At 40.2% G+C, this 27,794-nt stretch overlaps 1 protein-coding gene across 2 annotated transcripts in view; it reads left to right on the top strand.

The window, feature by feature from the left end:
- CDHR4 (cadherin related family member 4) overlaps positions 1-27,794 on the top strand; it is a 392,851-nt gene that overhangs the window by 211,794 nt on the left and 153,263 nt on the right. For both annotated transcript variants that reach the window (XM_085625056.1, XM_085625057.1), the window contains exons 13-14: positions 5,697-5,841; positions 25,657-25,868. In XM_085625056.1, the coding sequence (XP_085481182.1) occupies positions 5,697-5,841; positions 25,657-25,868 (357 nt within the window). The remainder of the gene's footprint in view (positions 1-5,696; positions 5,842-25,656; positions 25,869-27,794) is intronic.

Raw genomic sequence — 27,794 nt, 5'->3', positions numbered from 1 at the left:
TTGTGGGAAGTAATTTATTATTAATTAATTGCTTAATAATTATGGTAATTGTGTAATTTCTTTAGGTGCGGGTTGTGGGGTTTTTAGGGGAAAGGGCGAGAAGTAATTTATGGTTCATCAATTAATAATTCGTTCTTTGTTAATATTAATTAATTAATTGAAAATTAAATATGGAAATCGTGTAACACATTTTAGGTGTGGGTTGTGGGGTTTATAGGGGTAAAGGGTGGGAAGTAATTTATGTTAATTAATAATTAGTTGATCATTAATAATATTACATTAATTGATATTTAATGATGGTAATTGTACATTTTTTGTGTGTGGGTTTTACTTTTATAGAGGTAAAAGGTGGGGAGTAAGTTAATTTTACTTACTTTATAATTAGCATCCCGCATTTTTAACATTGCGGCGGGCGGTGCAGAAAGCAAATGCCAAAAATGCAAGTTGTGCATTTGCATGAACAATGTGACAGGCACCGCTGGGTGCCTGACACATTGTACATGCAAATGCAGGGGGGTACCATAGGTTCCCCCATGTGCACCCCCAACCACAAAATTACCTGGGGGCCCGCTACGGGCCCCCAATGTGAAAGACCGCATGCCTTGCAAGGCAAATCCCCGCATGCATCCTGATATGGATGGCGGTGTCTAACAGACACCGCCACCATATCAACAGCTTTTCTGCCCGGTAGGCAATCGGGCAGATTGCTTACCGGCGGAAAACCAGCGGACAGTCTTTCCGTCCGCCGGGGTCCCCCCCGCTATAGTAATATGGCGGGGTGAATTGGCAGGCGGGCGGGAGAAAATGTCGGGCGGATCGCCACCGCCATGCGGGCGGTGGCGATCCGCCCGACATACTAACGGGCCTCTTTGTCTGTAAACCCTCCCAGACCATATACTCTTTATGGCTTTACTGAACTTACAATGTCTGAGAATGGACCTCGCCAGTGGTATAATGCACCCAGCTAGAGTGGTGACTTACCTATACCATAGGCAGTTGGTTGCAGGCATGGCAGAGAGGTATGTATGCCATGTCGACGCTTCACCTTTCTCTGCACCAAAATACACAGCCTGCAATGGCAGTGGGCGTGTGTTAAGGTACAGACACAAGGGTGGCACAATATGTGCTGCAGCCCTTAGAGGCCTTCTTCCCTGGTCACAGTACCCTTGGAACCCATGGTAGGGACTTACACGTGGCCAGAGACGTGCCAATTGTGGGTACAAATGTACAGTTTTGGGAAAGAACACAGGCCCTGGGAACCTGATTGGCTTGGACCCAGGGCACATCAAGACAAGGTGCATCAGAAATCTGGCAAAAAGTGTGGTGGGGGGGAGTGGGTTACTGCAACAGAAACCCATTTTTCTCCAAGCGGTAAAAAAAGAAAAAAGTAGGAAAAAGTGCAAAGAAGAAAAAGGCAGAAAAAGACAAAATCAAAAGGCAGAAAACAGGCAGACAAAGAGAGACAGAGGGCAGCTCAGCAGCAGAGTAGTGACGCTCTAGCACTAGACCACCAAGGATGAGGTGCAGGCAGCAGCCTGCGGGTGGAGGAGGGCCTTGAACTCCTGACCAGAGGGTCAGCAGCAGCAACAGGGGCAGCAGCTACCTGATGGAGCTTTGCAGGGAAGGGAGCGGTCCACTAGGAGGTCAAACTGTTGATACTGTCTTGCAGAGTATAAGCGCCGGGCCAACACATCACGGCATCTGCAGAGGGTGAGACCAGAGGGGAAGAGTGGCATAGCTCTCATTGTCAATTTAATGTCACTCAGAGTCCCTCAGTGAAAAACACCTCAGTAATTCACTGTTCTCCATCTATAATTCTGTATTTAGTAAATACAAAGAAACTGTTGTCACTCTAAATGCTTGTAGGAGGTAGTGAAATGTTTCACCTGTTACCAGTATAGGTAATTAGCAGGAAGTCTTTTCCTAAAAAGGACCCAGACATCACTCTTACATAGTGACATGCTTCATCATGGGGGGCGCCCCCATCTAGGATGCAATGTGTGTGAATATCACTTTTTAGTGTGACAGATCTGCAGATCTGGGGCATTCATGTAAAAACTGGAGGGGCACATTTACTATTATTTCAAAAAACATGGTGCTCAAAGTTCCCTTGCTGAACTGTGTTGCGTGAAAAGTAGAGAGCAGAAATGTTCCATATTTGTAGAGATATGGAAAATTTCTGCTCTATCGTTACACTGACGCACTATGTGCTGTATAGTGCCAACGCAGGGATACCTTTCTGCACAACAACAATCCTTAGAGGCATATTCCTTTATATATGTGTGGTGCAGAAAGAGTGGTATGAATTAGTTTGGGTCTTTCCTAATGCCAGCTCCCATGCCCTTACCATAACGTTCTGTGGATATGTGGGTAGGACAAGCAGCTCTGTTGGGCAATACATGACAGAAGCAAAACCTGCCGGTTGCATTAGCCAGAACAAGAATTAGGTATAAAAAAGTATATGAGGATTTCATTTTGAAAAAGGAACCACAGCTAGAGCAGCAGAGACTACCAAAACATGTTCACTCTTTATGAACGGGACAATGGCTCCTATTTCCTTATATAGTTTTAATCTTGAGTCATCAGCCTGACAGGCAGGCAGGTGCATTCAATGTAAAAGTATAATCTTCAATGAGGCTTCGCTGTTTGTCTCAATTAGGGAGCTGGAAGGACCAAGACAGGAAGAAGGGATGGAAGTCTCGAACAGTTTTTAGTCTATGATGAAAGAACCACAAATGTGCCAGGCGTCCTCATGGTTCTATTATAACACTGGTGTAATTTAATCTGACTGGGCATGGGAAACAGCGTTTTCAACGCTGCTGTTACAACGCAGTGCTTTTACAATGCGGTGGTTGCAAAGACCGCGTTGTTAGTACGCAATACCTTTACATTGCAAGTCATTAGAACAACTTGCTGTAGGGGGCGCTCAGGTATTGGATATGAAGTCAAACACCTTCTCTGCTGTTGCGCAAACTGGAGTAGGAATAGTAAATAATACTATTCCTAAGTCGGGCGCGCCCCCTACAGCAAGTCATTGTAATGACTTGCAATGTAAAGGTATTGCGTACTAACAAAGTGGTCGTTGTAACAACCGTGTTGTAATAGTACGCAATGTAATAGTATGCGTTGTAACATGCTATATTCCTGACCATCGGATAGGAACGACTATAAGAATATGCAGAGTCAATCCATGGTTTGTATGAGCCTGTAGATTGACTATATATTAGCAGGTTTTATAGAAACAGATATATTGGATACTCTTGTCTAACTTTGAAGCTAAACAATAGATAAATAGAAACTATGTATGATTCAGAATTAATGTTTATTTTTTCCACACTTTAAATACTAGAAAAGGATGATTCCTCTTTAGTTAGTCAGCCTCACCGAAAAGCAAAAACTCAGGTTGCTTTCCCACATGTTTATAGGATAGCTAGGAGCTCATTTAGAATTAAGCTGGCTGTAGTCTTTTCTACCAGCGCAGTGGAAGCATGTACTCTGATGCCCTTGTGGAATACACCCATATTTAGAGATCTCTGCCTGTCTGATGGACATCTCTGTGCCTTCAGAGGAGCTGCCATTGAGGTGGATACTCTGAAGGCTTTCCGGGTTTTCTGAGAAGCCACCATGTTACATGCAGCTGCTTCAGCAAACTTTTTATTTTTCAAAAACAAACTCCCAAAGCAGGAGATTGTTTTTAAAAAATAGAAAAAGCAATGACCCAACACTGTGGGAGCTTTCTCCCAGGTTGTGGGGGTAACGTTTTATTTATTCTTCGGATCGTCAGGCTTTTATGGGTGGTCCTGATGTGGAAAAAATGTATGTTAGATTGTCCGCTCTCTAAATACAGCGATGGTCAGCGGTGCTTACTTTGATGGCTGGAACTTGGGGGTCATTGGTCCAGGGTTCCACAGCCTTAGTCCCCATGGGCATTTCTGGCAGAAACATGACAGTCCACCTGACTCTAAACAGAGTGTGTAGACCATCGGTTTGGCAAACAGGGTAGTCTGTTACATTTATGGAGGAGGACACTGCCCACCAGACTAAAGCAGACCCCTACACTCTTGTTTTTTTGCCTGGTTGTCTTAGAGCACCATTTACTACATCTAGAGTGCTGACTGACCACTTGCATTTAGCACTAGATGAGCTATTAGGTGAAAAATGCTCAAAAAATAACATTTCATATTTTAGATGCTCATGTTGACTTGTCAAATCCTGCAATGGCAGACACAGAACTTGTTTTTGCCAGATGCGTATGTTTGTGCTAAGAGAAGTGACAAAATAGAGCAGAGTTTTTAAAATACAGTCTGCATATGACCAATTGAGTAAGCCAGAACAGCTTTGCCATAGCATTTTTCACTGTCAATGTCTTTGGGGCAAAGTTTGTTTAAAAGTAATGAATACATTCTGTGTTACCAATGGCTGACTATCACTGAATCCACATTTTCTCACTCTACCCTCTTGTTATTGTTTGGATTGATTTTTAAATCAATATTTCCAAACTAATAGCAGAAAAGGACATGTTGTGCTGTTTTAGGTTGCTTATTTGTACAGTGATTTACAACACCCTAAGCTTACCTCATAGTGCTGGTGTGGATGGAGCTGGAAGAAATAGAAAAAGGAACCAGGAGAGAGGAAAGGTGGTGAGAGGATAGGGTAAACAGTGAGAATTCGAAAGGAGCTTTAATGTCATTGGAGCATCAAGGAGTGTGTGAAGTCAACTCTGTTTCATATGGTCTTTTGGTAAATTGACATCACTGGTACAGAACTGTTCATAACACAGTGAACTGAGTCTCCTTCTAGCACAGTTTGTGTAGTTTCTCCAACAGATTCATTCAAGAGCTCAGCATAGTAGCCTGCAGATTTTGTAAAATATTTGGAAGTGTTCCCCGCCATCCCTTGGTCAGCTGTAGAATTGGTGGGGACTGACACATTTGAGGCTGGTCAGACAGTGATCCTCTGGATCAGACAGAAGGTACATTGTAATGCACCGGAAGGGTGTGCATCCCTTGATTGGGACAGAGAACCACATGAAGGAAGCATTTTGTGAGAATGGCACGGGCTGACCTTGATTTGTAAGGAAGAACTATGGGCAGGGTAATTTTTGGTCCTGGGTAGCAGGAACCTGTGCTGGAGATGGCCAGCTTATCCACTAAATAGGCAAGCACAGGTTAGGATGCACATTTTTAGCTGGAGCAAATGTCAATCAAATGTAGTCAAACATGCTTCATGTGGCTAAAATGCTCCAGTATCAACATGACAGGTTAGATCTGAACTGTGAGGAACCCAACAAAACAGTCTACACGAGGGCGGCTCTTATTGAGGTCATGTCTCTGAGATCAGTAAGGAAGGCAAAGTGGTTTATTCAGTTGTTTCTGGCATTAGGTTGATTTGCCTGCATTTTTTATATGGATGCAAAGCCAGGTTTTATGTCTTTGGTGAACATTCAGGATATGGCATCTGTGACAAAGTTTCGGAGAACACAATTCATTAATTGCTCAGAGCCAACACTAAACTGAGAGTAATTAATGTTTTATAAAGGCATGCGTCTTTCAGTGATGCCTATGTACCTTTTGAGATGGTGGATGTAATTTGGTGAGGGTTGCAGCCCAACACATCTTTTAGTGTTAATATGTTGAATTATGGCAAAAGCCTCTGTATGTTGTGCAATCACCCCAATAATCATATTTTTTTTCTAGGACATTAATGATAACCCCCCTATATGTAACCCACCATTCTATGACATCACAATCTACTCTACGCTGAGCATTCAAGCTCCAATTTTGACACTGCAGTGCAATGACATAGACCTCAACTCAGTGCTCAGCTATTCAGTGGTCGGAGGTAAGGACTCCTCTCTTCTCTTTGTGTACTTACATCTAACTATTGTCTATCCAAATAGCTGCTACTTCCTACTCTGTCACCATTGTGTCCCAGTAACAATGCCATAATTATTAATTTGTGTAATTTTCCAATTTCCTGTCAGGAATGTCTGGGACTCTGTCAGGGACTTGGGCAAGGACTGGTGGGCGGGCAGAAAATGTAAGCAGAGAGAGGAGTACAGTGCTGCCCAGGATCACACATCGAGTCAGAGGAGAAAAGGGATCTAAAGGAGAAGCCTGCACAAAGGAACACAATGGTTACGATTCAGAAAGGACAAGCACTCGTGAGGCAATTAAGCATTTATAATAACCAACACCCAGGAAGTGCGCGACATATAAATGACAAAGTTAACAATAAAGGGAATGTGGGATAAAGCACTCGGAATCTCCATACGGTAAAACTGAAGCTCAGTAAGTCCCTCACCCACAATTGCTGTTACAGATGCTGACTGCAAATACTCACAAATAGGATGTATATATATATATATGCAAAGGCAGGGTCTGTGGAGCTGATACCTATGGTGATGTTATAAATGTAACTCAAAGACAATACTCACAGTAGACATGAAACACCACCTAGTTTGTCAGTTGAGCTCACGGATCCTGGTGATCAAACAGGAACACAAAAGGTGGTAACAGCAAGTGTATAGAACTAAAGCCACAGTAGATAAGGAGCTAGCAAGGAGAAGAGCTTAACAGGAAATAAAAGAAAACAAAGGTAAAAAAAAACACAAGGATACTGGAAACTTAGACTACAGGAAGACAGCAAGGTAGAAACTGAAACAAAAGGTGAATGAAAAGAAGGCAGGGACTGGGAAAAGGTAAATGTAGAAAAGAGACTTCAGGGGTGCACTAAATAGTACTGGTTTAGGAATCAATGGAACGAGGAATAACTAAGGATCAGGAATAAAGGTAGCACTGAAGGCAGTTCTAGTTCAGGAACAAGGAATAGCTGCAGCTCAGGAATCAGGGTATCAAGGTAACACTGCAGGCAGTGCTAGTTCAGGAACAAGGATAGCTATAGCTCATGAATTAAGGAAACAAGGAATAACTATAGCTCAGGAATTCTGGAAACAATCACAACAAAAGCTTAGGAAACAAGGCTCGGTCTCACAGGTACGCAGCTACAATGACCAACACTGGACTGAAGGGAGTTGGGGCTTGAAAGAGCTCACAGTAATCACATGCATCAGGTGTGAGAAGGCTAGCACCTGCCAGCCACAGGTGTGCTGAATTCCTCCAACCATCCTTGGACCTGCAGGGGTGGAGCAGGAGCATTGAGCAGGGGATTATAGGTAATGAAGGTTCAAGCATGAGCAGACTGGCTTCCACAAAACCTGGCATAGATTGTTATGTTATGGTATGTTAAAGGACTTTTATATAGCGCAGATTCACCAACTGGTCTCTTCGCGCTTTGGAGAGGAAGATAGCGTCCTAGTACCGTGCAATAACATAAGAAAAAGTGAGGTGTTATTCTAATGACTCTCTAAACAGGATAGTTTTAAGAAGTTTCCTGAATTTCAAAAGAACGGGCTCCTTGCGCAGGTGTTCCGGCAGGGTATTCCAGAGATGTGGGAATGGATGGCAAGTTTCAAATAGTGTCCAAATGGCTGCAAGTCAGGATATGCATACAAGGGAACGTCCAGGAGCTTATTAGAACACTGGAGTGTCCCACAATTCAGCCCCCTGGTGGTGGGCACGAGAGCACAAGGAGCGAGTCATGACATTTCCTGACTCAACTCTAATTTTCCCCATTTACAAATATATTTACTCCTCTCTATATTATCCTTCTCTGTTATACAGGAGTTTTTTATATCTCATTCAAATTCCACTACTGCACCTCTTGTTTTCATTTCTTATTTTGTCTCTTAAGTGCCACTGTTGTTCCTCCCCATTGGCAGCGCTAGTAGGTCTTAGCCACCAGAGCTGCCCCGGCAGCTCTAGTAGCTAAGACTCATTAGCCCTGCGAATGGGGAGCCCTGCAGGTCCTGGTAGGACAGAGCGGTGGCCGCAAATGGGCGTTATGGCACTACTATTGTTGGCTTGGGTATTCGGTGCTGAATAGTTGACATGAGCAAGAACCTGTCTTTAAGCTGTATTGCATAGACTAAAAGGCACCCATGTTGTGGATTTAATAGGACAAAGTGCAACCACTGATACCTTGTTGCTCATTGTTCTCAGACTACTTGTACTGGGTAGCAAAACTGAGCTTTTGCGGAAAGAGGTACAGCTGCTCTACATATTAATGGGTTCACAGACTTCAACCGTAACAAGATAGACAAAACTTTGCGGCAGGTCAATGGGAAAGGTAAATATTCCAAATGGGTGGCCTAAATTCAGACGAGAAACTTCATAAGGTTGAATTCCCTCTGATGATATCCTACCAACCCAAGCCTCTGTAAAATGTGGTTTGCATGGGAGGGACAGACAATGGTGCCAAGAAAAAGAAAACAAGTCACATACATGTACAACTTGAATGGCATCATGCCCCATCCATCAATCCATGCCAGGTCACTCAGATTCACTCTCAATACTGATCTCTCCCTCGAAGAACACATTACCGAGAGGGCCACCACACCACCGTACCAGCTCTCCCTCCTGATAACAGTGAAACTATTACTCCCTGTCTGTGATTTCAGAATTAGCATCCAAGCCCTCATACCACCTAAATGGAGACAACACCTTGCCTCATGGCTTCCCAGACACTACACATTCCATGCTCGTAATGCGTCAGAAGGCGTTCAACCCCTGCCTTAATGGAACAACACTGCCATCACTAGACTGTGGATGAATACATTTAAAAATGCTAAACCTGGATACAGACCTTCGGGGTCTACACACTCAGAATTGGGAACAACAGCCCTATCACCATAAGAACTGCACCCAACCTTCCCACAATAAGGGAAAGAGCTGAAGACCCCCTTCTTTAAAAATACACTACATATCAAGTGTTAAAAGGTTCCTTCTCTTCAAAGAGGAATATAGGTTCCTGCCCTTCCACTCTGAATGAACGTGGATTGAAATCTGGGCACCTGCAATTTCATAAAAGAAAAACCAAGCGGAACAAGCCAAGTACCTGATGAGGATAAACAGCACAGCTCATAATAACCTCTCAAGGAAACAGCAAGAAAGCACAAAAAGAAAAAATCATGTATGCACCCAGGAGAAAAAAAACTGTGAAGAAACAAGAGTATATTAGTGAAAGAAGTGATTAATGCAAGAAGATTGAGCCTGCAGAGCATTGCGATGCAAAGAAGAATAATCATACTTAATTTGGTGTTCCAGTGATAAATCTTCCTGACACGCCCTCAACCTTACAGGGGTCTTGAAGAATCAATCAGGTTTCTAAATGACTTAATGCTGAAGGCTGCCATTTTGTTGTAATCTGTATGAAGCTTTCCACCACCAGGTGTTGCCCACCTGGAGGCAAAATCCCCTCCTTGGTTAGGCACGCTCTAATGCCCATAGGGAGCAACGACAAAAGCATAATGCCACCCAGCAGCAAAACCATGCAAGCATAGATGCCTTTTGCTAGCTTCAGTTCTAATGAGAAAATGATGCGAGTCACTCAAACAAGAACTGCAAGAAGTGCATCAAGCTAGCAGTTGCAATTATAACAAATACACAGTAGATAGATTCTGGATAGTCTGGAATATCTGAGCTGCACCTCTCTTCCAAAACCTAAAACTGTAGATCATGTTTTGTCTTGGTCAGCCGGAATCCTGCTAAAGTTGTAGAGGACCGTTCCGAAAAGGCAAGTTAGTGAATGCCTGCAGTGGCCAGGTCACTGGTCTGTATGGCATCATTAGAAAGGGAAATGTAAGCAGGCACATGCTTCCATTGACTCCATAGGTACAAGTGCTGCATCCATCCTAGCAGGAATGGTATAAAAGGTAGATGTCCTCTAGCAATGGGAGGGTGGTCTCATGGGCTTCAGGTAGAGGAAGTGGCTGCTATTGTGTGTGGTATAAGTGTGATTGGCCAGGTAAGCAGGTGGGTGTGCCTGAAGCTGCCTGGGCTACAACATTCTGTAAAAAAAAAGTAAGACTGAAGAGAGATTTGGACAGCTATTGTGAAGCAGCTATTTATGCAGCAGCAAAGGTGTACCAAATCAAGAGGCCTGATCTGTGAATGCTCCCTAGGAAAGAACCAGAACTTCAGCAGGATCCCCAAGAGATGCGAGGTTGAAATCCGACCTCTTTGAAGCCACTGGAGTAGCTGGATCTCTGTGGAAGGGTCAGGCACTTGGCTGTGCCATAAAATTGGTTCAAAATGGGGGCTGCGGCCTGACCTGCCAATTCACTAAGCACCAATTCAGGAAGCTATAGGGCATGTATCCTAGGTATCCTAATTCTTATGTCAGTTCCTTTACAGAAGCACATGACTATATTGTTTTAGGCATAGACCTGCAGGCTTGCACTGCCTTCCTAGCAGGAACGGTGATCGCATGCTGCCATTTTTCCATACCTCTAGTGTGGTAGCGGGTAGGGATGAGAGAAAACGTATGTGATTCATTACGAGGCTTTCTGTCCGATCTTGTGTGTGCTCTAGCATTCTCAGTACAGTTACACTGTGCTGCCCTTCTTCTAATTTTATTGGTTCTGGTGTACTAGTGTGTTAATTGCTCAGGAGACTCATGCCACGAGTTCCAAGGTGCTCCACATGATTGCTATGAGGAATGCTCCCTAAAAGAGTTCTTGACTTAGCAGTAGATGGACGTTCATTCAAGGGAATCTCCTTTCCTAGATGAGTAACTATCATTATACCCATGCCACGACACGGCTAGCAGCTGATCGAACCTTGTGGGTTCTTGTTATGTGCATTGTATGAAAGCAAGACCCTTCATCATAATTATGCTGTTTCCAGGAAAGGAAACATTGTCTTCCAGAATATTAAGGACTTTTTGGAAGAAGCTAAAAGACAGCCTGATGACATTACAGAAAATAGTCAGGTCATCCCTAGTGAAAATTTGAAATCGAAATCAAGTCACTTGCAAAGGAAATAGGTTGGATTAGCTCCATTAACTTTAATTTCCTTTGGAACAAAACCCCCAAATGCCCATTTTATACATTCTCCCAACGTACCCAAGCATGTGTAGCATCTCTTATGGAAGACCAGTCATCTCAGGGTGTGGGTCTGTATTGGAGCACTTGTCACCAATGGAATTGAAGGATCCACATTCAGTATTTCAGACCAAATTTTGAACACAGTTGCTATAGAATCCTGATATACTATTGTACCAAAGGATGGGGCCTGAGAGGTCACCAAAATGTACCTGAACAAACTACAAAGACCTCATGCAGTCCCTACTGATTTTATTGTAAAACCCGGTATACTGGCACTCAAACATGATCATTTCAAGTCCCAAAGCAATTTCTTCCAACAAACAGAAAGATCCACGCTGGGGTATTCCTTTCTGAAATTGGTAAATCTCTACATGTTCGAACATAACAATAAATGTACTTCTGAAAACCATACTTAGTCCACGCACATCATCTGCTAAAGAAGATAGGCAGACGATAGCTCCTGCATTTGGACAGGGTTACTGAAAGAGACTGATGATTTTTTTTTAAATGCTTAAGCTATTGCTCATAAGATATCAAATCCATAATGACTTAGAGTAATAAAGGGATTACTTTTCTAATCATCTACAGAAAAACAAGAAGGGCACTTACATGTTATACACTTAAAGAACTACAAAGATAATATTTTACATTATCAAAGGGCCCACCTGAGGGGTATGCAAGGTAATTTTTCTTGCAAACAGCTTCTAGGGTCAGAGAAACTGTGCGGAAAAAAAGGCTAAGTGAATAATTCAGAAAAGATGCCTTTAAACATCAAATAACTAACAAACATCACATAAATGGACAAACCACAAGAAAATGAGGAGCCACAGCATCGAAAGAAAACTATTTAATCTTGGTCTTGTAACATCCGGTTTCTTTGGTTTGTCATAAAAAAATGAAGTTCATTTTAATTTTCGGGTGAATTTGAAAAGATCAATCTGCGTTTCAGTAAAGTCCCAATAGGAAGTAGAACAAAAAGAGAGGCCCTTATTGGAGATTTCTGTCAACCTGAACTTTCCATTCTTGAGAGATTAATTATTAACTGGTTTGATTCCAGGTTTCCGATTTCTGTGTCTTCCTGGCACGTGTTGTTACTCCACTTGTTTGGTTTTGTGTTGTGATATTTGGTGAATTTTCCACTCTGGTTCTGGTATCCTAAATGTTTTGATTGCAAAATCCAACACGGTACCTGTGAACAACAATTGATTCAACATTGACACCTACTAGGTTAGTTGAGGCTACTACTTCATTGCCTGGCGAATTCACCTCTGAGCTTCAGACTGAGTCTATTAGTCATCTGGTTTGTGATGTTGTGACTCCACGTGGGATGTTATCGTATCGCTTGGCGAAGGTATATAATCTGCTGAGTTGGCAGTCCAGTTGATCACAGTGATTTTAAAGATGGGGCCTATCACTATCTTTAAAGTGGATGTCTCTAATTGGGAGTTTAATATAGATATACATATGCATGATAATCTTAAACTAATTAGCAACCAGCTTGAATTTTATGTACACAAATATTAGCCATGGAAATCACCTTGCATGCTAGCCCACTAGAATGCTATCTTTAGCCATGATTTTGCTTGACTTTTTCTGCTATTTGTACATACATTTTGCTGTAGAAAATCACTGTTATCACAGATGCAATGTACTGATGCAATGCTACTAAAATGTTATTTCTAGTCGTGACTTTGCTTTACCACTTCTGCCATTTCACACACATATTACATTGTAGAAAATCACTGTCATCATAAATGCAATGTACTATGTGTGCTTTACTATTTATGTTCATAATGTACATTTCCCGTTCCATTCTCATTTTCTCTGTTTTCCCTCTCCTGTTCTTTCCTCTCTTTTCTCTCTAGAACATGTTCCACCCCTGAAATTGGGCATGTTCCCTCCCTCTTTTTCTTTGGCTCCCTCTTTTTCTTTCCTCCTTTCTTCTGCAACATGTTCCATTCCTGACCTGGGGTATTCCCCTTTCCATTTTTTTCTGTACCTCCTATGTTTCCTTTATGTTTCTCTTCTATGATTTACCAGGGCTTCCATGTCCTTATTGATTTATGTCTGTCATGGTTTATTTTTGTAAGTTAATATGCTTGCTTTATGCATTATGATGCAACAATGTTATTGATCAGCCTTGAGAAAGCCCTTGGCGGGATAGCCAGATGGGCGAAACACATGTCAACTGTTCATTCTCTATACTTTTTTGATCTTGTGTTTCCGCAATTACATGAGGAATCATTAATACATTTACGTTGCAATTTGGAGAATGATTCTAGGAACTATTACATAAACTGCAGGAACTGTCCTCTCTCTGATAATGTAGACAGCAGTTGCACTGAATTTTGAAGATTACAGTATGCCATAGACTCCAGTGCACCATCCAAAAACCAGACACATATTAACCATAGACAACAGGAACAAAAAGAGGCAATAGACTGCTGCAGAGAACCACTGGTATGTGGCCTTCTTGTACCATCCTTAGTGGCAGTGGACATTTCGCCGCCTGTACTGCACCACATGGCTACATAATGCAACAGGTGGTGAAATGTCATGGCAAAGGACACAGGGGGTATGCACCATATGCAACAAAAATTGAGGCACAGGGCATATCATGTAGATTTAAAAAAATGTAGGGTAAGGGTGTAGGGGATGCAACATCAGTGCCTTGGGAGCCTCAATGTTTGTCTAGCAGTAAAACATCTGGAAATCCTTACCAATGACAGACAAATAATAAAATGTCACCTGCTAGTCCAAGTACCGACCCTCAAAATATTTGCTTATATAAACCGAACTAAAAGAAGATGTAAACATACAGATAATGATGATGGGGTGAGGCGCCTCACTATTTTTCGGACAAGGAAAGTACATCATGTGATTGCTTTAATTATGCACTGAATATTTACATGCGATACCACCAATGCTCACTGCACCAAAATGCAGTCAACATGCACACAGGATGCAAGCGCAAGGTTCTAGGTCAGATATAATGACAGACCTTTACACAAGAGGGGTAAGTAAGCCACTTTTATCTGACACAGATAAAAAGATCTGGTCACACTAAATATTTACAAAATACCGTATCCTGTCACCACTGCTTTATATGCTACATTCAGTGTAGGGACAGTATTTAAATGCATACTAGGAAAACTCACTCATGTCATAGTCACCAGTAAGGTAGACCCCGGAAACAGCGCTATGCCGGGATCACCAAGCAACTCACTAGAAGACTACAAACCATCCAGAATTTGGCAGCCAGAGTCATCCTCAACCTCCCACACAGAACTCACATCACACCACACCTCAGGGAGCTCCACTAGCGCTTTCCTGGAAGTCACAGGGATACAATGAAGGGTGATGGATCTCTACATATCTGAAACCAAAAAAACTCAGGATCTTGACCTTGGAATATAGAATTCATACGCTTTAAAAGGTAAATCCCTCACAATCATGTGCAATGAAACATTTGTAGGATAGAAATGTCATTATCTTTGATAGCATCATTAAAGACTGTGAAATAGCTTTCAAATGTAGGATTCCCTAGTGGAGAATAAAAGTCTACCCTCACTATTATCTCCTTTTGCTAAGATTCATGGAAATTATTCAAACTAACATGAGATAAAATCCCCCGTTTGGATTTTTCCTTGTATTGGTTATATCTCTGTGTAACAAGTATATTTTATCCTCAAAGAGTAAAGGATAAGCTATAAATCAAGATCACGAATACTCTCCAGCTAATGTAAAGGAATACATTATGAGGTGCCTACTTCTCACTTCAAATCTCTGAATTATGTTATCCAACAATCCAGGGCTGTGACGATAAAGATATACCAGTGCTGATTCCAAACCCATGCAGTTCAAATATAAAACATTGTGTGCCACAAATATATACAATCCTAAAGATATGGGAACTCAATGTCAATTTCTCACTCCATCTGATTCAATTTAAATGATAATAACATTCAAGCTCCTTACCCAATTTAGAACTAAAGAATTATTCAGCCTTCCAAAATCATCAAGAGAGAGATATATTGTTCCTAATTTGAAAGGCCCTTCAAATGGCAGGTGGTTTCATGACATGAACTCTACAATAAATTGAAAATTACAAACAACAATAAGAATACCAGCATCTCATTGGGGATATATTTAGTCTACAAATGTTCTAATGTTAACCCATTCAAATGTTAAATTACATTGGCCACCATTTGAAACAGTTAGCTTATCACATGTTTCCACTAAAACACCCACTGCATACAGAAGGGTGAAACCGTTTTTCAGTCCCCACTGATTAATATACTTAAAGTTGACAACTGTCAGTACCTTGAAGTGGGCAGAACCTCTTTAAGCAGCCAGATAGGAGAAAGGGTATACAGTTAAAACAAATTTTATATCAGTAAATCTGCAGTGTATCATTATTTTATCTTGCTAGTTTATTAAATGTGATTCAAAGCATTGCTGTATATGAGCCAGACTTATTAAATATAGTTCAAAGAATGTTTTTCAAAATGACAGCGAACACGTGTTTCGCCTCTTAGGTGGCACGCAGGCCTGGGGATTTTTTCTAAGGCTGTGTGTATTGTATTGGAATTACATCATTTTCCAAAATTGACAACAAATATGATAGACATACCATATAGAATGACACAGTTGGTATTAAATTATAATGACAAGAGGAAAAATTATTTACAAAGAACACAAATCAAAAGTCAAAAAAAGAAAAAAGGAAACAAAGTTGGCATTATTATGTATATTCTTAAGACAAATGAAATTCCACAAATGACATTTTGATACTATTGTGAAAGTTCACTTCAAATCATACCAATAATATAAATGTGCCAAGGAAAAAGAAGTGAAAGTTAGTGGTGTGCACATATCTGTCAGGGTGAGAAGTCAAGAATGTTGCAGACAAAATACTTAAAGAGCAAGATAGGTTAAAGAATAAAGTATATACCGAGACCCAAAGAGTTCTAGAAAAAAGACATAGTGAGCTGACGAACCCAACAGGTATTTAATGTTGTCATACCTTATGTATTTCGTCTTGAGGCAGAAGTAAAAGGGTACAGAGAGTAAGGAGGTACTTCAATGATCAAGATGTTTATTTCTGAAAGAAAGGTAAAAAATGGTTATGTAAAGTCTATTACGAGGCCAAGCGAATGAAATTGAGACAGGATGCAAACATGTTTATACCTCGGTTCCTGTTATCGTCATGGCCAATGACTGAGTCCTGCTAGGCACAAAAGTTTGGGACTAAGCTAATGCAATGCAAGTACCTATTTGATGCATGACTAGAGAGTAACTAACTGTAAAGCGCTTACCTTCTATAAGTGGAAGTGTCAGGAGCAACTCACTGCGGTCTGCTTGAGGCAGTAATGCACACGTAAGGCTAATGATTCGAAAGTCGGGATAAGGGAGGATGGTGGAAGCCGGAAATAAGGAAAAAAGTGATGGTCAAAGTATAGTCACATGACTTTATTGGTCAAGATGATCAAGATGAACTCTTGAAGAGTTATGGACGAACACAATGGTGAATTGTGAGTCAGGAAAAGAGTATTCTGAAGTCTCTAAGATGGGTCTTTACTGGATTGGAGAGACAAAGACCAATCGGAAGTGCATGCGGTCCTAGCTGTCCAAGAAGAAAACATGTAAAGATAGGTGTAAACTTAGTGAGGATAATATTAGATGATTTATTGGTCCGAACACAGTCATCTTTCAGTGATGTAAACATGGCATGAACGTGATGACTAAAAGTCAGAAAAAATTCACCTACTAAAATCCTGGAGAAACATCTTAATGTCCAGGTGATGAACTACATAGATCAATTTCAACTGCTGGATGTATCTCAGTCTGGATTCAGGAGCAACCATGAAACTGAGACTGCACTAGTATCTGCAGTCAATAACATTCGTTCCATGGTGGATGCTGGGGAGTCTGCAGCGTTGGTCCTTTTTTGACCTATCAGCAGCCTTCAATACCATCTCCCCGACCCTGCTTGTTGAGCGGCTCCAGGAATTGGAGGTTACAGACTTGGCACTCAAACATCTGGCATCTTTTCTGAATGACAGGTCACAGATGGTTATTGTGGATCAATTCTGCTTGGAGTCCATAACGTTGCCATATGGAGCACCTCAGGGTTCCCCCTGAACCCTACATTATTCAACTTGTATGTCTCTCCGCTGGCAAAACTCATAAGATCTTTTAAGCTCGAAGCACTGTACTATGCTGATGACACCCAAAGCATCATGTTGATCTCTAGGGACATGGATGTAACTGCCATCAACTTTAAAAACTGCATGCAGGCTGTGGCCAAATAGATGGAAAAAAACTACTTAAGACTCAAAGGAGACAAGACGGAGGTCTTGATTTTTGGTAGTCAAGCATCCATGTGGTCCAATCTATGGTGTAATCAAAATAGTTTTCGCATGTGCACAGCCTCAGTTTAGTGTTGAAATTCACAAGACATGCCAGAAAGCTGACAAAGGTGACGCTTTGGTCGTCATGAACACCACTCATTATGTTTCAGAAGTAGAAAAACATATGTCAGATCAACACACTTACGTTAAATTGAATACCAATCCCACTGAACAATTCTCCAAAATTTTACATGACTTTCTCAAAAAGACTGAAGAGAACGGAGTGATCAATGAGAGAGCCAAAAGGTTTCTTACTCAAAGCAACCCTAGAAGTCCCTCAATATATATGTTACCGAAAAGCCACAAAGATCTCAACAATCCACCCTTCAGACCGATTGTTTCAACCAGAGGTAGCATACATGAACCCGTCGGTCAATTTCTTGACCGCTATCTGCAACCCAGTGTGGTGAAAATGAGGACCTTTATTAGGGACACCACTGATTTTTTGATGAAGTTGAATCAGATTTCTTTTGCTAATTCGGATTCCTTGCTATTATGCACAGTTGATGTGAAGTCGTTATATACATCAATTCCCCATCAACTTGGCATTGAAGCCATTAAGCGAGCTTTACTTCGTACTGAAATCGATCAGGATTTACAACTATTACTCATGGAATTATTACACTTCACACATAATCAAAGCTACTTCAAATGGAGGAATCATTGGTTCCTCCAACTGACTGGTACTTCAATGGGAAATTGTGCAGCGCCAGCTTACGCTAATCTCTTTATGAGTCAATTTGAGGAGGATAACATTTTATCCAAAGACATCTGGAAAACACACACCAAATTATTTGTGAGGTTCATTGATGATATCTTTATACTGTGGAATGGATCACATACTTCACTTTTAAATGCCCTTTGAAGAACTCAATTCAATTGATGGAAGAATTCAATTTACATTTGACATTCAGATTGAACAAATCACCTTTTTGGATGTGCAAATCAAAAAAACTGCCAATGGTTTAGAAACAGACATTCTTCAGAAACAAACGGACAGAAATAATGCTCTTCATTACAGCAGTTTCCATCAGAAATCGCTCAAACAACATTCACCGTATTCATAACTACTCCGTGTTAAAAGGATTGTTTCTAACCCTACCAGACTCACTGACCAAACTGATGAGATGTTACTCTGATTTGCACAACGAGGAGACCCGAAGATGGTTTCAGATCAAGCTAGACTTCGTAGTGAACAGAAAGCACGTTAGGATCTAATGACAATCACACCTAAATCAACGCATAACCGCATGGTGGTAGTAACTAAATTTTCAACTTTAAGTTGTGCTTACAAAAATATTATCACGAGACATTGGTCTATTTTAAAGATGGAACCGGATTTCAAAGATCTGTTCACCCAAGATCCTATTTTTGCTTACAATAGAGGCAAAAATGTCTAAACACCAACAAAGAAAATACTCAACCGTCTACACCAAAAGGGACACAACCTTGACACAATTGTAACAACTGTCATAACATCATCCCAGGAATTAAGATGACACATCCTAAAAAGTGTACCAATCTCAATCTAAAAGTCACTGCAACTTGTGACTCCATTAATTTAATTTACCTCTTAAAATGCCCATTTGGCAAAGTTTATATTGGCAAGACTGAAAGAAAAATTAAAACAAGGCTAAATGAACACAATAGCAACATCCGAACTAAAAACATGAAGTTTGTAGTTGCTTGTCATTTCATAGAACACAAACACAACATCAGCCAACTGAAATTCTTGATCTTAGAAACCATCACCAAAACCGAGGGGAGAGACAACAACAACTTCCTACTACAAAGGAAGAATTTTTGGATCAGACATCTCGATGCCCTTAAACCACATGGGATGAATGACAGAATGGAATTCCAATGCTATCTTTAACTATAATTGCCGCTGGTTGATCATATACTGAGACAATGAAAACTCTGATGCTCTGCTCATCTGACATTGATTGTTTTTTCTAATTCAGTCTTTTTTCTTTACATCTATCTTCCATATTTTGTTTATTTCACATTCTTTCTCTAGCCTGAATCAGAATCCGACAGAATGACACAATGGAATTCCAATGTTATATTCAACCAACATTGCCGCAGGTTTATCATATACTGAGTCATCTACAATATTTTTGTTCTATTTACCGTGTATATTAATTGACTCATGTTTCTGACATTGATTGATTTTTCATTTCAGTCTTTCTTTTCCTGAATCTTTTTTCTAAACATCCCCTATTTCTTTATTGTTTATCTTGCACAATGAGAATTCTGACTCAATGCTTTCAACATTTGTTTGCAAACACCTGGAGACTTTTGGGTTTATTCTCTCACTTTTCTGTTTATTTTATTTTTCATTAACATGCCACTACGTATCTATTAGTCAGTACAAGATGGCCGCTATTATTTTGTTGGACTGAGTTTTCAGTCCTTTTACACTTTCTACTAAAACGCCCAAGGTTTATACAAGCCTTGGTCACAACCGCGTTTCACTTTGCCTCAACCCGGACTAATGAGACGCTTGAACGTCTCTAACACCGTTTCACTGCATGAAGACCTAAGTAAGTAAAATCTCACTTGCGTCAGCAAGTTGCTTTTAGTCCCAATGCATGTCTCTTTCTGTTCACCTATTGCTTTGAATAAACGCCGAAACTGGATTGGTTGAGTACGGCGCATTGCGCATAGTTCACACTTTGTTTTGTTCTTCACATTTGGTTTAACAACCGCATGAACATGTTAACCAACAGCGCCAGCCTGCTGCATAAGACTATTTAATGCTATTTTCCTTGAGTTCACATATTTGGTTTATTCTATAATTACGTCGTATACTCGGGCACTTTACCATCACACATTCTTTCACCTTGCAGTTCTTATATTATGTTTCAGGGCATGATTGACAGACACTATCATGTATGGGTGAGTCTATCGCCACGCGTTTCTACAACTCTAACTCAAGCACTTTTAACATCACTCCAGCACTACTTATTGTGTTCAGTGATTGGATGGTTTCCTCATTACATTTTTTTTGTTTAACTATAGAATAAATCCCTGATGAAGGGCACGATGCTCGAAATGCATTGGATTGCTTTTTGGTTGCGTTTTGAATATTATATGTAGTACATCGTATTGTGAACTTCACTGAGATTGAAGCATCATGGATTGAATATAAGTCCATCCTCACTTCAAAATACAAATGCTTAGGAATATAAATTGCGATTACGTGTCTTCACTATCAGATATCAGAAACAGTTCTACACCCCTTTTTTAGGGTAATGATTGTGCCCAGAGGGATTCACCACAGTGTCTTAGGGTTGAACTAACATTCAGTCCAATCTGTGGTGGCCAGATTGGCTCGGAGCCTTACCTTCTCTAAATGACTCCTCTAAGAATCTCGGAGTCCTGGTCGATACAAATCTATCATTCGACCTGCAGGTCTGCAGGATGGTTTCAACCTGTTTTTGGATTATTAAAGCCCTAGGAAAGTTTTTCCTTTTATCCATTTTCCAGCACGTAAGCAAGTGGCTTTAGCACTTATTATATCCAGGTTGGATTACTGTAATGCTCTTTACCTGGATACTAATAAGACTGTACTTGCCAAATTGCAGCTGGCTCAGAATGCTGCAACCAGATTAATTCTTGTTGTCTCCAAATTTCATTCAGTTTCTGAGGGGATTTGGAAACTTCACTAGCTAGCTGTGAATAAACAAATTATCTTGAAGGCTCTTAGCCTCCTTTTCAAGACCCTGCATATCACTGGCCTGGGAGAATTCAGGGACATGTTCCAACAATACACTCCCCCTAGACCGCTGTGATCCTCAGGTAGATATCTCCTAACTGCTCCTAAGAATAAAAAATTGAGATATGGAGGTAGAGCCTTCTTGGTGGCCACATCCAAGCAGTGGAACTTGCTCCCTCATTCCATTTCCAGTCTCCATTCTTGCGTTCCATTTCACAAGGCCCTGAAAACTTGGCTTTTTACTCTTTAACGGACCGGCAGAGGGTTAATCTTGTTGCTCTTTTTCCCCCCTCTCAAGACTAACTGGTACTAGCGCCTTAACACCCTCGGGCAACTGTTGCGCTCTATTTTTCATTCATTCACATGTTGCAATCGGTCCGGACACAGCCATCTTGTACTATATTATACATACTTGATCGCAAAGGGTGAGAGGTAAGATATATAACATGTAAAGTTGAACCCTAAAAGTGTATTTGGGAAAAATAAAATGAGAAGAGGAAAATCGTGTGAAACAGAATGTGAAAGCTCAATGTGCTACAAGCTAGAAGCTGGTTGCTGAAACTAAAGTGTTTAGAAAAAGTATGAAAATTGAAAAGCAATCTATACGACCTGAAGACTATTCACCATGTTGGATACAAATATGTATAGGTAGAACCAGTATGATAACATGAAGATGTGATTACTCCAATAGAAATATCCTATTGTCAACAGTGGTAAGGAGAGAATCTCCGGAATGAAACAGAATTGAACAGTGACGAGTTGTCTTTTTAACATCTTCCATCGATACTATGGTGGTAATTGCAGAATGGAGAAGTTTATGGAGGTGTTCTTCTTAGATAAATCAACTTAATGCAAGATGTACTAAATACATTACTTGAAGTGTCATTAAGCAACAAAAATATTGAATATTGACAGACAACTTAAAAGTAGAAAGGAATTGCATAGAATTTATATGCATTATACTAGGCTTGTAGATAGATTAAAGGTCTAAATCTACACAACAAAGGTGAGTTTGCAGTAGGTTTTCAAGGAACATCTAGTGTTAGAACATACAAAGGTAAATACATACTGAATCTTTAACTTGTAAGGCAAAAAAGTGTCCCAAATGACATAGTAATCAGGCTTAGATAAGGGTTTTTGGAATCCATATTCACTTGTCTTGCAGCCAGTAGTGCATTTCAGCATCCTTATCAAGTCCCTTGTTTATGGTGTCTAGCAGATTTGCCAGTTAACTTTCACGTTTTCTCAAACGTAACTCACACGCAACTCACAGTTGCCTCCTCCAGCATGTACTTTAATGTCTTCCAGGCCTAAGAAGTGAAATGTCTTATTGTGAGGGTGAAATGTTGTGTTAGAGGTGGACCAATTTCAGATTTGTTGATGTTTCTGTAACGTTCTTGGATGCAGATTCTCAGTGGTTGGATAGTCTGCCCACACAAAGTTTAGAGCAAAGGCATTGTATAATGTATATTTCAAAAGTACTGTTACAGTTTATTCACTCCTTTACTGATAGTTTCATGCCTGGTTCCTGTTAAAATTTCTTGATTTTGTTCACACCCAGTTTGCAGACATTACATTTGTGACAAGTATAAAAACCAACAGGTCTGTCTGAGAAAGTATTTTGAGTTGTTCTATAACAAATGAATTCTGATTTGCATTGAAGTTGATGCAGGTTTTGTTGCATGGTGAAAGCCCATTCCAGGGTAGTTTTTAATACTGTGCATGATCGATGGATTGTTTGTCAATTAGTGCCAATGTTGCTTCAGAATCTTTCTCATCATGTTATGTCCTTTATGGAAGTCCATTATGAAACAAATAATGTTTTGAGACTTCTCTGATCTGGATGGTGAGGTATAAAAGAGTCTGATGTGATGTTTGTCCAATTTTATTTAGCAGTTGTTTCAAGATACTTTCTGTCATTTTAGCAAATCTTCTGATGCTGATTTGTATGTTGCTCTTTCAATGCAGATTTATTTGATATGTAATAGTTCACCTTTTGGTATATTCTTATTGGTAGTGGATGGTTGGCAGCTGTCTGCTCTCAAAGTTGAATTTGCTGCAGTGCTTTTTCTATAAAGTTAAGTCTGGATTTGAGTGGTCGTAATGTAGAAAGTGATGTTGAGGAAATTGTTTTCTTTAGTGAATATCGTAGGCATGGTCATAATTTTCCTTGGGTTCTTATTTACATTTTCTAAGTAGGTTTTTAAAGTTGGTTCTGGACCTTGTCATATGCACAGTATGTTGTCTATGTATCTACCCCAGAAGATTATGTGCAGGCTATATTCTGCAAACTGATTTTCCCAGAGCCATAATCTCTCAACTACTACCATAAGTATCATTTGCCCCCATTGCGGTCCCTTGTATTCACTTATACTATTCACCATTGTAGCTGAATAGATTGTTCGTCAGACAAAAATATAGCATTTCAATGCATCTGGTAAATTCCGCAAAGTTTGCTGATTTAGTTCCCATATGTTTCAGACATCATAGAAATGAAATCCATTAACTGTCAGGGAAATTACTCAACGAAGAAGCCACATTAGTTGTGGATCTTCAGCTATCGAAACAGAGTGCTCTCTGTCTGATTCTCAACAACTACAAGGATTTTATCAAAGTGCCTGATTACAAATGGGACAGGGAACACATCAAAAGAAATGCACCTGCATTTGAATGCTTCTCATATCCTGTGCATGGCATCAACTGCTACTAATTTTGGGAGAATGCTAGCCCTTCTAGTCAGATTTGCAGTTCAAATGTTCCCTTCAAGCAATAGCAGCTGTGTATACCATGGTAGAAAAGAACCAAATAGTTAACAGGACTCTGTTGTTGCCCTTCCTCAAGAGACAGGGATAGAAACCAGGCCTGGAGAGCAAGGTCTGCTGTTGCTTAGATGTAAGGTAAAATTAATAGATGACTTTGCCTCCTGGTAACCTTGTCCAAATTCAACCCAAAAACTGTAGTAGCTTAACTGCTTCAAATTATAATGTGATGACATACTACTGAAGAAAATTAGCTGTCCAAGACAGTAGTGCTGCTTGAACTGCCCAGTCTGACCCAAGATGCATTTACACCAAGACGCAAATTGTCCTTCTGCATCTCTCTCATCATTTCCGCTGTGAGAGAGAATCAGCACTGTTGAAATGGAAGATTGCAAATTATGAGAGAAGATCTTAGGAGCCTCCAGGCCAAGATACTGGTGGGTTTCACAAAGCACTCTTAATCCTCTGGAGCCTAATTTCCCCTTTGGTTCTATGGTTGTGTTGATCACCGGCCTTCCCACACTTCTGCTGATGTTGACCTACCAAAGATTGCAAAGGTTGCTGCATGATGCGTGGCACCTATCTGCATGGCTGTACCTTCCTCTTTGTTGTGGATTAAGCCAACTGACAACAAAGGGTAAGTAGCTAAGCCATTGTGGACTAATAGGTAACAAATGTCTTCATTTTATTGAAATGTAGCATTAAAGAGACAGTATAATTATTGAGTGCTTTTTGCTACCTGCATCTGAGGGCCTGATTCACAACGGTAAACTTAGACCTGAAGTCTAAGTTTAGATCTAAGGTCTAACTTTAGACCTGAAGTCTAATTTTAGACCTAGAATCTAACTTTAGACCTAAGATCTAAGTTTAGACCTAAAGTCTAACTTTAGACTTAAGGTCTAAGTTTAGACCTGAAGCCAAACTTTAAACCTGAAGTTCAAGTTTAGGCTTCAGGTCTAAAGGTAGACTTCAGGTCTAAAGACTTTAAATCTGAACTTACTGCAGGTCTAAATTAGACTTTAGGTCGAAACTTGAACTTCAGGATTAAAGATAGACTCTAAATCTAAAAGTAGCCTTCAGGTCTAAAGTTAGACTTTAGGTCTTAAATCAGACTTCGGTCTAGACTTAGACTTTAGGTCTAAACTTAACTGCAGGTTTAAACTTAGACTGCAGGTTTAAACTACGACTTCAGGTCTAAGTTTACCTTCATGAATTGGGCCCTGAATTTCTAAACCAAAACCACAATTTACAAGTAAGCCTTGACTGTTTGCCTCAATACCGCTTCAAAATCACAACCTACAAAGGAGGTACTTGGTAATTTAGCTAGCTTGTAGTAGTATATAATTTCTGAGGTTTCAGAGACAGCAAGCAATAACTGTTACAAAAATGTCCCCATTGCCCCTGAGTTTCCAAGGCCATGTTAAACTGACCTGATAGATAATACATCCCCCAAATGTTAAGCCCCTAATAAAAAAAGATTTTGACACACATGCTACAGTGTTTATAGCCTTTTGCCACCCCTGAAAGATAACTTTTGGGTTGGCAATGCAATGTGTACCCAGTTCATAGACTGGTAAAATACTAGATTAACTTTTCTCTGGTTATGTTGTATAGTGATTGTATTTGTTGAAATCCCGCCCCGCACAGACCAACATTCGAATGAATAGCCAGGATCATACCTTAGGGGTAGTTAATATTTTCAGTTTTGTGGCTCTTAATCTGCTTAGGGGGGCTGAAAAGTACAAGGAGCTATAAAGGTCTGAAAACTGATATTATCATGGGCGTATATTTGTAAACCTCTATAAATCTTGCTAACAGGAAATATCAACAACCGCTTCAACCTTGCTGCAGCTGAAATCTTTCACAGCACTTTCTCCTACATACCTGGTGGCGTATATGACCCTTTGACCTTTGAACTTCTCATCAAAGTGACAGACAGCCCTGCCCCTCAGTTCTCTACCACAGCAACAGTGATAATCCATGTAGTGCCGTGGACAACGACGGTGCCCACCACCACACTGAAAACGACGGTAAGAGTTGATTTTAATTTGATTCTGAGAGTACTGTCTAGAAGGTCTCCAGTTAATTCAGGTAAATATAGTTTATTTCACAGGCTCAGAAATTGTAGGGATACAGGATGGCTTTTGCACCAAAAACCTGTACACATTTCCCAGTACCCAGAGCAACTATATCATTTGTTCTATCGTGATATGGGAATCTATCCCTCTTTTTCTAGACTAGTGTGACTTTTTGTTAAGAAAGTCACAGAATTGTTTAAGAACACGCCATACCTGTTATCAAAGGAGTAGCCCATATCTACCGATCCAATATTTCAAGGGCCATCAGATCAACTGCTGGAGAGCAAGGGCAACAATCTTTGAACCAATCTCATTAAAGTAAAGTGGTTGCGATGGAATATTTACTTGCATGTGTAAATGCATAAATAACCTAGGGATGTGGGACATGATTGGGTAATGTGTGCTGGAGGCTGTTTTGGATACTTGAGCTTCGTTTTTGTAGAATGAGCTGAGCTACTTTAATTCAAAAGGATGGTGCTTGAAAGATGTTGGTTCATCATGCTTTTGAGGCTAGGCTATGTAGAATATGGGCCTTATTTACTTTGGTAGGTGGGATACTCTGTCACTAATGTGGCGAATGCCCCATCCACCGTACTACAAGGTCGTAGAAGCCTATAGCACTTGTAATATGGAGGACTGGATATCTGTCACGTTTTGATAGTGTCCCATCCACCAAAGTTTAAATAAGGCCCTGTATATGCTGTTAGTAAGGGTGCCTAATAATATGTTTTCAGTAAGATGAACAATGCACAGAAGCCAAATGTTGCATAACAAAATATATTTGTGTTGTTTATAATTGCCACACATTTTTTAACAGATGTGAAATTTGATAGTTGCAAACTATGAGATGACAGGTTGAACCATCATTAATTTTATTGTGCGTTTTTATGAAGAGCAGACAATACCAATGCAACCAATGGCTTTTCAACAAGAGCAAAATTACAATAATGGAACCAAATTTAAAAACATAAATTGCAATTAAATGCAAAAAAATGATAAGCAATCCATGTACCTCAGAGAATTAGAAATCAAATTCCATTTAAATACTGTGCAAAGAAATAAGGTTCCAAGAAGTACGATTTCATTTGAAATATAAAGATTTAGCAAGAGTTCACAAGTCATAGGAGAATTCCAGATGGTTGTCAGTATTACTGGGAAAGATTCAGAAGAGATGGAAAAGTTACTTGCATAGTACAGTAGTTCTCAGCGAAAGATCCTCCCATTGATTCGTAATATTGAATATTCCATGCCACATCTGCTGTACCACGGAATTTTATTTTAAATTATATGTGTTTTCTGAAATAAATACATGTTTAACCTTTCACTTTATTCAAATAACATTTCAAAGTTGAGGCTACAGAAAAACATATCAAATCTGCTGCATTCAAGAAATGAGCGTATGTTTCTTTAAAACATTATATAGGATGTAGCCCTTTCTCGCAGAAATATAAGCCCATAAGCAGCCATTTTACCTCTATTCTTTCATCAGGAGTCAGTTGTGCAACCAGACGTGTGTGCGTGTGTGTGTGTGTGTGTGTATGGAGCTGCTTGATTGAATTTATGATGTCTGTTGAGTAGGTGTTTGACCTTATGAAAGCGGATTATAGATATAGGCTGAAGTTTGTGATTGTATGATGGGAGATGTGCTGCCATATTAAACAGTGTGGTGTATTTTTATGTTGGCTATTAGGTACATTATGGTGAATATGCGGTGCTGCAATGGTGGATGTCAGGTTGAATAAGGGGTGTGTTCTTTGTGTTGTTACTTACAGGCTGTTATATAATGATAGATATGTGATCAGATTATATTGTGTGTGTTTATGAAGCTATGCGATGTTGGTTGATCTGATATCTGATTGTATTGATGTATGAGGATGG

This window comes from Triturus cristatus, chromosome 9 (assembly GCF_964204655.1).
Source record: "Triturus cristatus chromosome 9, aTriCri1.1, whole genome shotgun sequence".
Taxonomy (NCBI): Eukaryota; Metazoa; Chordata; class Amphibia; order Caudata; family Salamandridae; genus Triturus; species Triturus cristatus.
Note: the sequence above shows the minus strand (reverse complement) of the source record. Positions and strands in the feature narration are given on the sequence as shown.